The 14,639-nt window shown below is 39.8% G+C and overlaps 1 protein-coding gene and 1 non-coding gene across 10 annotated transcripts in view; both read left to right on the top strand.

Moving 5' to 3' along the window:
• Positions 1 to 14,639, top strand: part of LOC138748287 (carnitine O-palmitoyltransferase 1, liver isoform-like) — an 80,898-nt gene that overhangs the window by 27,265 nt on the left and 38,994 nt on the right. For all 9 annotated transcript variants that reach the window (XM_069908203.1, XM_069908202.1, XM_069908199.1 and 6 more), the window contains 7 exons: positions 2,035 to 2,196; positions 2,701 to 2,840; positions 8,909 to 9,080; positions 10,342 to 10,443; positions 11,992 to 12,129; positions 12,833 to 12,910; positions 13,381 to 13,488. In XM_069908203.1, the coding sequence (XP_069764304.1) occupies positions 2,056 to 2,196; positions 2,701 to 2,840; positions 8,909 to 9,080; positions 10,342 to 10,443; positions 11,992 to 12,129; positions 12,833 to 12,910; positions 13,381 to 13,488 (879 nt within the window). In that variant the 5' untranslated portion in view covers positions 2,035 to 2,055. The remainder of the gene's footprint in view (positions 1 to 2,034; positions 2,197 to 2,700; positions 2,841 to 8,908; positions 9,081 to 10,341; positions 10,444 to 11,991; positions 12,130 to 12,832; positions 12,911 to 13,380; positions 13,489 to 14,639) is intronic.
• Positions 11,403 to 11,509, top strand: LOC138749117 (U6 spliceosomal RNA). The gene has a single exon (XR_011348429.1). It is a non-coding gene; the product is annotated as a U6 spliceosomal RNA (small nuclear RNA).

Raw genomic sequence — 14,639 nt, 5'->3', positions numbered from 1 at the left:
TCTGATGTTCAGAACATTCTGTATTGCAAAAATAAAATTTAATTTATGCACAAGAAGAGATGAAAATTCATCAATCAATAAGTTGCGATTTTTAGAACTCAGTGGCATTAGCTTTTTTTGAGGGCAGTTTGATCTTGTTAAACATTGGAGCTATTAACTAGACGTGAACTGTGGATTCTGTTAAAAATCAAGCTAAGAGCTGAATTTAAAAAAAATAGAGACTTGAGTCAGAAGGCGTTGTAGTTTATGATGTACTTTAGTCCAGTAAGTTTATGGATAAAAATAAAATACTGATGATGCTGTAAATCTGAAACAAAAATAGAAAATGCAGGAAGTTGTTCAAGCAGCCTTTGTGGAGAGAAACATCTTCATCTTTAATAACTGACTTTCTCTCAAGTCAAAGGGGTACCCACATGGGCCCCAGGTATGCCTGCCTTTTGTTGGTTACGTGGAACAATCCATGTGACAAGCCTACACAGGCAAGGCCCCACAATACCACAAAGTAGTTGACGACTACTTTGGCGCTGCCTCATGCATCCAGATGAGCTTGATGACTTCATTCACTTTGCTGCCATCTTTTACCCTACCTCCTCAAATTCTCTTGGTCCATCTCTAGCAACACTTCATTTTTCAATGTCTGTCTCCATCTTGGGAGACAAACTTGACAGACATCTACACACTCACCGATGCCCACAGCTTCCTTGACCATAACTCTTCACATCTTGTCCTCTGTAAGGATTCCATTCCCTTCTCTCAATTCCTCCATCTCCATTGAATCTGCTCCCAGGATGAGGTCTTCCTTGCCATATACTCAGAGATGTCATCCTTTAAACAATATAGCTTTACCTCTATCACCATCAATCTGGCCCTCACCCACATATCCTCTATTACCTAATCTGGCATGGCCTGCTCTGTCCCCACATGCAACAAGGACAGTCTCCCCTTATCCTTACCTACTACCTGACCAACCTCCATGTTCAACATATCCTCTGCTGTTTCCGCCACCTACCAAGTGATATCACCACCAGACGTGTATTCTCCTCCCCTCTCTGCCTTCTGCAGGGACCTCTCCCTCTGTGACTCCCTCGTTCACTCCTCCCTCCCCACAAATCGTCCCCTTGGCATATACCCCAGTGACAGCAGGAGATACTCCACGCACCCACAGGGCTTCTCTCACCACCATTCAGGGCTTCAAACAGTCATTCCAAGTGAAGCAACATTTCACTTGTGAATCTGCAAGGGTCATCCACTGCAACCCGTGCTCCCATTGTGGTCTCCATCTGGGAGAGACTGGATGCAGATTGGGAGATTGTTTTGTTGAACACCTTGGCTCTGTCTGCTGCAGTAGCATGGATCTCCCATTGGCCACCCATTTAATTTCCCCATTTCATTCCCCTCCTCTTCTCCCCGCCACCCCCACATAGCCAAAATCGCTTCTCACCTTTCCTCTTACCATATCTAATTAACAAATTTTATTGGTCTGGACTCCTCCCCCAGCCAATCTTCACTCTTAATTCTGATGCCTTCCTGTTCTTATTCTTTGAAGAAGGACTCAGTCCCAAAATCAGGGTAATACATCTTTACTTCCTGTGGATTATGGATATGATTTACAATTTATGTATGTTAGTGTTATACAGAATGTCTTGATTAGTTTGTGCTAGTCTCCATACCCATATCATATTGAATCGTACCTTTTTGTTTGTATTCATTCTTTATTAAAATCAATAAATACGTTTAAAAAAATTAAAAAATAATAATTAGTGGAATCTTGGAGTGTTGTTTTAGCAAGGTAAATAAGAAAGGTGGGGGGAGAATGGATGGATTTCTCTGGAAAGAGGCATGGATCTGATGGGCTGATTGGAGTCCTGGGTCATAAGATACCATTAAACATAAAATTAGTATTTGTGGACAAGGAAAATGTGGTTTCATGGCAATAATTTGTTTTGAATTGGGCTGAGAGGAAGAATTTGAAGCAGAAGATGGCTGCCATCACAGGTTATAATAGTTTTTTTTAATCTTCATTTTGTTTTAAAGGTAGTTGTATAACCTGACAACATGGCAGAAGCTCATCAGGCTGTCGCATTTCAATTCACTGTAACCCCAGAGGGCATTGACCTTCAACTCAGTCATAATGTATTAAAAGAGATCTACCTCTCGGGCATCAGGGCATGGAAGAAGAAATGTAACAGAATTAAGGTGAGGCTTTCCATTCAAAATCAGATGTACCCATTTGAGAACCATTTCTATGTCAGGCCTTTGTTGAGTTACCAAAACCAAAATAATTTTTGACCAACTTCACACATCCCCTCCCCCAACCCTCTATGAACTACAAACCTGTCTCGCAGCAAGAGTGAAAGCATCTTGAGAAACCCTTGCCTATTCAAGGAGGCTGTCTCCACGCTGTCTGCTTAGTTGATGAAACCAGAGAAGAGAAAATGTAGAAAATAAATTTAAAATGAGTGCATAAACTCCTGGTGTTTGGATTAGAAGAGGGTTTATGTTTGTAATTTTCAATACATCGATAAATTAAAGGTAAAGATCGAAATCTACAAATAATTTACTATTTGATGTATAACGGGAAGATTTTAGATTTTGCATTTATTTGCCAAGTGCTAAATGTGACACTGTGCCAAGTTAATTCCTTTCCTGAATAAGTGTTTTTTTGAATTAATCAGTGTTTTTTCTTCCCCCTCTCTACAGAACAATTTTATGACTGGTGTTTATCCAGCTAGCCCGTCCAGCTGGCTTTTTGTAGTGCTAACTGTAGTAGGTACAATGTACACGAGAGTCGATCCCTCGATGGGCATGATAGCCAAGCTTAGGGAACACCTCCCTCTAAGGTGAGTGGTTATTAATAAATGTAGAGTCGGTGACAGATCATAGTCATAACAAAACATAATTGGCATTTCCTGACTTTCAAATACTAATTATTCTTTTTAAGTGAAAGACAACCAAAATAAGTTATGTATGTAACATTAACAGATATGACAGTAAACAAGCAATGACTAATATTTAAAGAATTAATACATAATTTACAGCAAATGACCAAAAGAAAAAGCTGAGAATTGGGAACTTCTAAAATTTGGCAAGGGAAGACCACAATTTTGAAAAGGTAAAAGTCGAATTGAAGGTTAATCTAGTTGAGAGGAAATAGAACATATGTATGTATAAAAGAAAAAGATTAGCAAAGGTCAATGTGGGCTTTTTACAGAGTGAGACAAGAGTAATTATACTGGAACATAGGAAGTAGGAACAGGAGTAGACTAAAAATGGCCCATCGAGCCTGCTCCGCCATTCACTACGATCATACCTGATCTAATTTATGACCTAACTCCATTAAACAAACTCCTAACTCCAACAAAAAGCATGGAAAATAAGGAAATGGCTGGAAAACAACAATTTTGTGCCTACCTTCATAGAAGAAGACAAAAAAACTTCCCATAAGACAGAGCTAATGCATGAGTCAGAAAGCAGGATGGAGATCAAGAATCTGGTTGTGTGGTGCCAGGACAACAATCTTGCTTTCAATTTCAATAAGATTCCACCTGCATTGAATTCGCCCATCGTTATTGAATGAAGATCTACTGGGACCAATGCCTGAAGAGGGCGCACAAAATCAGTGAACCGGTGCAGACTCGAAAGGCCAACATGGCCTGTTTCCGCTCCGTAAATGGTTATATGGTTATAAGTAGTATAAAACAGCAGGTCTATATTGAAAGAGAGGCTGAAGATGCTGGTATTAGTGGAAAAAAAATATTGGGAGAAACTAATGGGGCTAAAAGCTAATAAATACTCTGCATCTTGAAATGTTGAAGTTGGTGGCAATGAAGGTTGTGAATAAACTATCATTTTCTTAGATTCTAGCATAATGTAACCCTTGTTTAAGAAAGGGTTGGAAAAAAGGAATCTGCTAGTTTGACTTGAGTGGGATAATGCTGGAATCTATTAATGAAATGTTCAAGCTTCCTTTTATTGTCATGTAATAATAATTAAAAATGTAACATCCATGATGTACTTTAATTTTTCTCTGCCATAAGGCAGACGTAGGGCCGCCATGAGCATTGCCCGGAATCCCTAAATATAGGAGAAGGAAGCAAAAGATAGTCTATTCAGAGTCACTGAATGTCTGTGGATTTGCCTCCAGCTCTCCTGTGGACTCTGCAGCTACACATACTCCTGTTCGATTCATCGGCAACCCAAACTCCAGATCCAAACCTCTGACACAATCAGGAAGCCTTTGGCATCTAGGCCCTTCAGGAACCCTTCTTGCCTTCAGCACCCTCTCTAATCTCCGGAACCCGGTTCCCATGAGCAGTGTTCAGCAGCCTGTAGATCGTGCAGGTCTTCTGACCTTCAGTTACCTGCAGCCTTTGTGGGTCCCTCAGCTACAGAGCCCCTTGCCATGATCACTTTCCCTATGGGGTCCTTCTATTGCTGAGTCCCTTGCAGGTCCGCTACACAGATCTCCGTCCCATAGGAGCATCACCCATGCTTTTCCTTCTCTTTTTTTTTTTTAATTTTTTTATTTTTCACACCATAAATCACATTAGCCATGATATACACAATTTCTTTTTCACACATATACAGTGACTTTTTCTCCCCCCCCCCTTTCCTCCCAAACCACCCCCCCACCCCCCCTCTCATCCATTTTAGGTATACAATCTAGGTTGCATTAATCCAGTCAGACAATGTTGTCATTCAACAAAATTACACCAGAAATTCTACTGAGTCCATTCTTTTCTTTTCTTCTCCTTCCATCAACTTAGGTAATGTTTGTCCCCGGTAGGTTTTCGCTATTGTATTTAATGTAAGGCTCCTATACTTGTTCGAATATTTCAATATTATTTCTTAACCAATATGTTATTTTTTCTAATGGAATACATTTATTCATTTAAATTTGGTAGTTTATTCCTTTTAATTTGGTTATGTATTCCATTAATATTTAAAGACATATAGTTCAGCGTAGCCCTTTTATATTTTGTTTATCTTCTCTTTCCGTTTTTCCATCATTACCTTTCCTCCTTTTCCATTTCTGTTTTCTTATTTTCAACTCTTTATAAGACAACATTCCTACAACATCCAACATTTTCCTTATTCTCCTATTTCTATCTTATTTATCCCCAATCTCCCATTCACCTCCTGAGTTGTCCTTTATCCCTTGTCGGACAACCACATCTCCCCTCTCCATTTGGATTTGCAAATCCACTCGCAAGCGTCAACTGATTTTGCAGTGACCGCTATTTCCCCCCACCCCGCCTCCCCCAGAAAAGAATTCACTTTTCATATGTCACAAAGGTCACTCTTTTAATTCCCTCCTTATTCTCTCTATTCCATTACCTTCCCTTATTAATTCTTGTCTATACTATCTATATTTTCCTCTAAGTACAGATACATTCACGTATGCTCCTTGTCTCTATTCACTCTTATACCTCTTTACCCGCATACATATCAATCGTGATCATTTTTACTCTCATTACCCGTCTTCATCCCTCAGTCTATTTTTGTCTTTACCCACATACATATCAATTGTGATCATTTTAACTCTCATTACCCGTCTTCCTCCCTCAGTCTATTTTTGTAATTGTTCTGCAAATTTTCGTGCTTCTTCTGGATCCGAGAATAGTCTGTTTTGTTGTCCTGGAATAAATATTTTCAATACCGCTGGATGCTTTAGTATAAATTTATACCCTTTCTTCCATAAAATCGCCTTTGCTGTATTGAACTCTTTTCTCTTCTTTAGGAGTTCAAAACTTATATCTGGATAAATGAAGATTTTTTGCCCTTTATACTCCAGTGGTTTGTTGCCCTCTCTTACTTTTTCCATTGTCTTCTCCAGTACCTTTTCTCTTGTAGTATATCTTAGGAATTTTACTACAATAGATCTTGGTTTTTGTTGTGGTTGTGGTTTAGAGGCCAATACTCTATGTGCCCTTTCTATTTCCAATTCTTGCTGTAGTTCTGGACATCCTAGGGTCTTAGGGATCCACTCTTTTATAAACTCCCTCATATTCTTGCCTTCTTCATCTTCCTTAAGGCCCACTATCTTTATGTTATTTCTTCTGTTATGGTTTTCCATTGTATCTATTTTTTGAGCTAGTAGTTCTTGTGTCTCTTTAGTTTTTTTATTAGATTTCTCCAATTTCTTTTTTAAGTCTTCTACCTCCATTTCTGCTGCTACTGCCCGCTCTTCCATCTTGTCCATTTTCTTTCCCATTTCTGTTAAGGTCATCTCTATTTTATTTATTTTCTCTTCAGTGTTGTTTATTCTTTTTCTTAAATCCTTAAATTCCTGTGTTTGCCATTCTTTAAATGATTCCATGTATCCTCTAATAAGAGCAAGTATATCCTTTACCTTGCCTTTCTTTTCTTCTTCTATTTCACCATACTCTTCCTCTTCTTCTTCCTCTGGGTTGGCCATCTGTTGTTTCTTTGTTGCCCTTTCCTCCTCTTCTTTCTTGTTTCTATTGTCTTCTGTGGTCTCTTCTTGCTGCAGGTGTTCTGCAGCTGTCGTTGCCGGCTGTGGAGATCGACTCCCCAGCTGGTCCCCCCTCCCGTCGGTGTGTTTTTTTTCATTCGCATCGCGCATGCGCGAAACTTCGCGCATGCGCGACAGCGCACTTTTACTCGGCTCTGCGAGCCATTTTTGTAGTCCATTATTTACCGACCTGAGGGAGCGGGTTTCTCTCTCCGCAGCGGGCCTCTTCGGACAGGTAAGGCCTTCACCTTTTTCCTCCTTTGTCTTCTCTTCCTCTCTTCTTACCGTTGCTTTCGACTTTTCTTTTTTTGTCGCCATCTTCTTTCCACCTTTATACTCACTTTTCTGTAACTTTTATTTCTGTGCCTTTGTGTTTTCTCTTGTTTTTCCCGACTTTTCTGGAGAGGGCTGGAGTTCACCGTCCGGCCACTACTCCATCACGTGACTCCTCCGCTTTTCCTTCTCAATGGTGAGCGTAGGGTGTTCTCCCTGTTTCTGGTACCCTGCGCTGGTCCACATCCCCTGGAGTCTGCAATCCCTTGTGGTCACTGTTGAGCACAGGCAACTGCATCTCGGGCATAGACCTCACCGATTTTACTTAGAAACACGATTGGCTCCCTTATCAGGGTGTTTAAACCTGTATGGAGCTGCCGGCTTTAGGACAGGGAGGTTGAAATGTTCAGAGCAGCACAGTGTCTCTGCTCTGCTCTTTCAGATCTGCACAAATAGCGACTTCAGCAGTACTACCTTTTTTTTGGTGGGATATTTGGTAAATAATAATAGAATTGGATGGGGTCAACATAGGCTTGTGAAAGGGAAATACGCTGTATTTGACAGATCCATCAACTTTTTTTTGAGCTTTTAACAAGCAGAAAAGCATGTGATGTGGTTGGATTTTCAGAATGATGAATAACACAAGGGATTATTAAACAAATATAGAGCATTTAGAATTTGGAGTAATGCACTGATGTAGTTTGAGGATTACTTTTGGTTTTTTGAAAATTTTATTTTTAATTCAAAAATATACCTAGTAAGATTTTAAATATACAGTATATTAAACTTTCTTACAAACACAACAAACGAAACAAAAACAAAACAGACCCTCCCTCCCTCCCCCCATAGATACAGATCCATTCACTGTCAGAGCTTCTATATATTTTAAATATATAGAGTACAATTGTGGAAACTACGTTTTCGTTTTTGGACCCTATGTGGTCCAGGTATGGCTCCTAGACCTTTACAAAAGTGTCATATTGGTCCTTTAAGCTATGTGATTTCGCCCCCCCCCCCCCCCCCATAGGTATACAGCTGTTACAGTGTACAGTGGAGGATTAGTTTTGTTGAGATGATTCAGAGAGGTTTTAAGAGGTAGTGATATGACATTGAGGTAGAAGTGTGAAAATCACTTGCTTTTTTGTAATCCTCTTTCTTGTGTGCCACTGTGCTTCGGAGAAATAAAATTGAAATGTTTGTGGCTATGTGGGTGAAATGAGAAAAAAATCCCAAAATGGAGCTGAAGATCAGTTTAACTCAATGGTAACACTGCCACCTCGTCTCTCATTACTTTCAACTATTGTGTAAAATTTCTTATCCCATTATTTTGCCCACCTAAATACAGTAATTTGTTCATAATTAAGTTTCATAATCATTAAGCTAGAATCAAATTTTTTAATTTAAATTTAGACATACAGCATGGTAACAGGCTCTTCTGGCCCACAAGCCTGTTCTTCCCAATTACACCCAATCAACATATAATCCCCGTGTGCTTTGAAGGGTGGGGGCAGAAACTGGAGCACCCAGAGGAAACCCGTGCAGATACAGGGAGAACTCCTTACAGACAGCGCCAGATTCAAATCCTGGTCGCTGGCACCTGGAACAGTGTTGCGCTAACTGTACTGCCCCAAGTGTGCAATGAAATTGCAAATGCTTACTTTAAAATGCAAACTCTTAGAGTGAGACCCGTCTAGTTAGTAGACTCTCTAATGTGACATAAAGACAACATTTTCTCTTGAATATCTTATTTATGGTCATGCATCTCAATTCTTGCCCATTCCTGAAGCTTACATGATCCTTTTGGCTCTCCATTTAACAGATCGCATTGTCAATTTTATTGGAACTTGATTTGCATATTATATACCTGCACAAAATGAGCGTTCCAATGACTGGTGTAAACTATGCAAATGATTAACCAGCGAGTGTAGTCTGCAATGGTTCGAAAAGACCTTTGCCTAAATGCCAAGTGGGTTTTTTGGTACTATCCATAGGTTTCAGTGACTTTATATCTGCTATTTAAGTTTCCATGTCAGTTATGTTTCCTTCCTAAAAGCTATTTGTGAGTAAATAATACAATTGCTATTTTCACCATTATTTATGATGCCCACATTCTTTTTTACATTTGCTCTTTAACTTCATGACATTTTGTTTTTTTTATAGACGATGTATGTCACACCATGGTCAGAACATTGTCAGTGCTCTGCTCTTTGCAACAGGGCTATGGCTTGCACTGATTTTTGTCATGCGGCAGATCCTCAAAACCCTTCTCTCCTACCATGGCTGGATGTTTGAAGAACATGGCAAGCAGTCCACTACCACCAAAATCTGGTTTGTAAGTATTGAAGCATCTCTTGCTATTCAGTTCGGGGTGGTGGGGGGTAAGAGAGAGAATATTCTGCCCTTTCCCTCCCTCCACCCCCCAAAAAAAACCCTCCAAAAATAAACATACTTTTGGATGGATAATTCTCAGGGCTTGATGAGATATACCCTAAATTATTGAGTAAGGCAAAAGAGGAGATTACTGGGGTCCTTGACCGATCTCCATATTCTCTCTCGTTCTCTGAGACCAAAGAGTAACCAATGTTTTTCCTTTGTTTGAGAAGGACAATAGGAATAATTCAGCAAATTGTAGATCAGTGAGTCTTGCATTGGTGGTGTGGGATTCTTGTGGATAGGATTTGGAAAACAATGGCTTATTAGATATAATCAGCATGGCATCATGAGGGGTAGGTCATGCCTTAAAAAGGGATCTTTTTGAGAGGGCACTAAGATGATGGATGAGGGTTGGACAGTGGATACTTCCTCAGTGGACCCTAATAGGGCATTTGACAAGGTTTCATTTGGTAGATTGATATATAAAATTAAGGCACATGAAATTCTGTCAGTGTCCAGCGGCAGGGGTGAAAATAGAGATGGGCTGATCAGTAAATTTTTGGATGACACAAAAATTGGTGGTGTTTTGTTGGATAGTGAAGGTTGTCAAAAGAATGTAGGAAGATCAGTTGCAGATATGGGCAGAGAAATGGCAAATGGAGTTTAATCCGGACAAGTTGTGGGGTATTGCACTTTGGCAGGTCAGGTTTAAGGGAAAGTATACAGAAACTGGTGGGACCCTTGGGGACATTGATGTACAGAGGGATGATTGGGTGCAAATCCAAAACTGGGAGTGGTGACATGTGGATAGGATGGTAAAGAAGGAATATGGCATACTGCCTTCATTGTATCAAAGTGCAAGTCTTAGCTGTAGAAAACTTTGTTTAGGCCACATTTGTGCAGCCTATGATTCATTAAGTCCCCACTTGACTCGGTCCAGTGTTACATATCTCATCTCAGGCTCAGATTTTGGAGTGTTTCTGAGCTTCTAGACGGGATAGAGTCATCGACCTGTGTTGCTGCTCCAAATCACTATGTGGACTGTGTTAAAATGACCAAGTTGGAAGTGAAACTGGGATTACTGTCTCAATTATTTTGCATATAGGAAATAAATTGAAATTAATTTTAATCCAGTGCAATTGGAAAGGCATCCCAAAGAATTAGTCTTCCAATCAAATATGGGATAAACCTGAAATTTGACTTTTGATTTGTACTTTTAGACACTAGTGAAAATCTTCTCCGGTCGGAAGCCAATGTTATACAGTTTTCAGACCTCTCTCCCACGCTTGCCTGTTCCAGCTGTAAAAGACACTTTGCTAAGGGTAAGATAACGTCTTTTAAAGGTCAAGCAGAATTTAAGTATAGCTAGTCATGTGGCAAGACCAAAACACTTGAAGTAACAGATTATTCAGTTGTGTAACCTATGTATCATTTTGTCATTTGTTTGTCTGTGTTGAGGTAGCACAAAGGAATTGTGTAACAAGATAGAGCTGAGGCAGAAGCCGGCAAAACAGATTAGTTAAGGAGAGTGTACAAGATGTTAGGATCTGTAGTCTAGACTTATTTGCTGCCATTTCAGTTCCCAAAGAATAATGGGATTGTCGAGGAATGAACTGAATTGAAGACCATTTGGAGAAGGAAAAAGCATATGAAGCAGGCAGATCATGATAGCACACAGTGTGCAATGCCTGTTTGATAGTATGATATTTTGGAGCTCAGTATTCCAATTAATAACCCTTTTAAAACATCTTAATGGACTGAAGATGTTCAGAAGCAAAACCATGATCCTCTTATCTGAGACTTCTTTCATCAATGCTATTTAAAGAGTTAAATCAACTACTTCTAGGCTGGTTACTCTTTTTGGTTTTAATTGTTCATGAATTGGGAGCTTTATCTGTTAAGGCTAAAGTTGATGAGGTTTCTCTGCAAACCATTCACTTTAGTCATAGGTGCAGATTTCCTTTGAGAATATGGTATCACTGAGAGAAGGGATGGAGGGCATGGAGTAATTCAAGCTGCTAGACTGAAGCAGGAGGAGAGGGGCAAGAATGGCAGTAGGAGCCACCATTTTGCTGTGTGTGTTCAGGCTACGTTCTCCTACCTAAACCTCGCCGCTGAATTGAACGTGAGACACCTCTGATTTTGCAAGTGAAACATTGCCATCACACCCGAAAGGACTGCCCGGGACCCTAAACAGTGGTGAGGGCCAGTTTCAATAAAACCTGCAGTCAGTAGCACTTGATCTTTAAGAGGTGCAGGCTGGCATTCATTAGTGAAGACTGTGCTCACTTCGGCAGCACATATACTAAAACTGGAACGATACTGAGAAGATTAGCATGGCCCCTGTGCGAGGATGACACGCAAATCCGTGAAGCGTTCCATATTAAAAGAAAGAAGACCAATATTATCTGGTTCTCGTCACTTATGCATCAGCTTGCTACTGATGCATCCAGTTACTCAAAAACAGGATTTGTCCAGCTGTTTTCTTCATTAGACGGTAACTTTGGGAGCAGCAGATGGTTTATGTTGCATTGCAATCGTCTGTTTGTGGTCCATGAATGCACTCTCTCCATTTAGTCAGTTATAAGTTTTAAAAGCACTTTAATGCATGACTATACTAACCAAGGAGGAAGCTGTTTATCAAAGTGCTTCAACGTGTTAGAGAATGAATAATCTCGGCATCAATTTAAGCTGGATAATTAATTGTTTTTCATTTTCTGCAAATTTAACCCACATGTTCCAAACAAAAAGTCTCCACCTAACATTATTTTAATTCTGCACACTCTATTGGTATATTGACGATCTTTGGTGAATTTTTGAATTCTGTTTCTTTGTTCCTCTTCCCATACCACCTCTCTGTACTTTTCAAGTTTTTGGAGTCAGTGAGGCCCCTGAAGAATGAAGATGACTTCAGACGAACAAAGGCATTGGCTAAAGATTTTGAAATAAACCTGGCACCTCGACTGCAGTGGTACCTTGTACTCAAATCCTGGTGGGCTAGTAACTATGTAAGTTATGATGCACCGTCATGTAATAGTTTCCTAAAATAGCTACTGTACATTTTTCTGCATCTGTACCAAATAGAGATTAAACTATTACCAGTGCTCTTCTTGGTAAATAATGGTAGGTCGAATTTAGCCTTGCCTGACCTATGTCTAGGTTCGGAGCTCTTGTAGTTGGGGTAGTGTGGACAATTGATTTTGCACGTTCATTGGGCGAGAAGAGAGAAATTTCAGTTAATCCCACAGCACATGATGTTAAATAAGTATTCAATAGTGGCCTTCAAAATCGTGCAGCTCTTTGGAATTAAATGAAGAGAGATTGAAAGTACTTGTGGTCCTATCTCTAAAAAAAAAGGTGGCAAATGAGGATGTGAGTAGGAAAATCGCGTAGCTTGTGACGCTGTTGAACGCCAGAAAATGAGATCTTGTACAGTAACCACCTCCAAATGGAATGAGTTAATGTAAAGGTATACTGTATATTTGCAGCTCCTTCAGCGATGTAATATTCTGAAACAGAGATTTGTATGAGCCGGTTAGTATTTTATGCCAGGTGTCTATCAGCTCAGTTGACCACTGAGGGTAGTGTAAAATGGTATGAAATATGAGTTTTTATTTTAATTGATCTTTAGTAAACCCTCTGGATTGATGGATTATTCAGTGAATGTAAAAAGTATTTTTTTGAGGTTATTTGATGGTCTTGTCATTCCAGGTGAGTGACTGGTGGGAGGAGTATGTGTACCTACAAGGGCGAGAGCCAATTATGGTCAACAGCAACTATTATGCTATGGTAAGGCCTTCATATGAATATCATGAATAGGGTTCATGTAATTTTGAGGGGCTGAAGCCCTTAAATATTGAATGCTAAGAAGAGGAAAGGGGTTTGTCTATTGATACGAAAATGCTGGCTAGAGCATCAATATGCTATTCAGGTGAGTAAATATTCTTAATTATGATGGTAAGAACCACACTTTCAATCGGTCTCTCCCAATTTTTGGACATCCTGCTCTGTTGGTACAATCACACGTTTCAGTGGTGCTTCGTGTTTAGTTCGGCTCATTGACATTTTGGACTGAGTGTTGCTAGATTAATCTGTTAAGCTGAACCTAATTAACATACTTTTGATTAGGGACCTCTACCATGCTTCACCTTCCTCGAGCTCATTGTGCTGCCATGACTTAAGTGAAAGCACCTTTCTGATCCTTGCACTGTTGGGCTTGTGGATTTACTCAGAATAATTTATTTAAATTTGAATTTCAGGATTTCCTGTACGTGACTCCAACCACCAGTCAAGCTGCACGGGCTGGAAATCTAGTCCATGCTTTACTTCTTTACAGACGCAGGCTTACTCGTGAGGAGATCCAACCGGTAAGTTCTCAGACCTCTGCAATGTGACATGGGTTATTGAAATATGTGTATGCTTTCACTGCTACAAAGACATCCAAGGTCCAGGAAGGGCCATCAGATTTTTTTTTTCCTTAGTTTTCCCTATTTGTATTGGGAAAAATGCTTCTTGACATCTCCTATTGTACCTGCAATATTCATGTGAACTGGCCCATATAATTTTGAAAGGCCAAACTATCACATTGGCTGTGGCGTCTTGTGCTTTGCCCACTTCTCTTCACAATTGGGTCAGCTATTATTTTAATGTAAGTTTCTCTCTGATCATCCATAATTTGTGAAACTAGACAGAGGGCAAGAATGAACTGTTTTAGCATGAAAGGCATCAGAAGTGAACCCAGTTGCCTGATTATCAAAAACACTAAGGATGAGACTTGAAGCTCAGTTAGACATACCCTTTACCAACTAACTCATCAGAAAATGTTAATTTGATGTTTCGATATCTTTGATTCAGTTACTGTGCAGTTAATAAACTGTATTGTCCTATATTATTGCCTACATTGCACTTTGGAGGACTGGATCAGCTTTTGCTGTGGTAGGTGGATCTTAAAAGGTTTTGAATTATGGAGAGCAGAGGTGGACTTGCTACTTTTGCCTGGGGTGTTGAAAGTTCAGTCAGCAAACCCTGCTTAGACTGTTACTGCAGTTAAGGTCTGACATTTGCATTAGTTCTTCACTTCAGTAAGTTTGCATTTGCATGTGGTCTCTTTAAGATGAAGGATATCTTGTAAGCCACGTGTCTAGGGATGGGAAAATATGAAGGTTGTGAATCTACCTTATTCCAACACAGCCAGTTATAAAGCAAGTGCCTGGCTTGGAACAGATAGCTTACTAGCTCTTTTTCAACAATAACGCTCTGAATTTAAGAGATGGGTAAAAAGAGCTCCTGAGACTTTTTTGCCACTCAATAAACACTTTTTTGTCCCATATTCCTCAATACATTAATTTTTAATTCTCAAAAATTCATCTCTTTCAAGTTACTTTCATCTCCAAAGGGAAGGCAGAGTTGGAGTGCATTTCCCTTGGCACCATCAGTTCCTTTGACCTAGCCAGTGGCTGAGGTCTGGATGGATTATGGTTGGGACGAAGGGGGAATGCTTGTGTAGAATGTTAACAGT

Source organism: Narcine bancroftii, chromosome 13 (assembly GCF_036971445.1).
Source record: "Narcine bancroftii isolate sNarBan1 chromosome 13, sNarBan1.hap1, whole genome shotgun sequence".
Lineage (NCBI taxonomy): Eukaryota > Metazoa > Chordata > Chondrichthyes > Torpediniformes > Narcinidae > Narcine > Narcine bancroftii.
The sequence above is the reverse complement of the archived record's forward strand: the minus strand, read 5'-3'. Positions and strand labels throughout refer to the sequence as shown.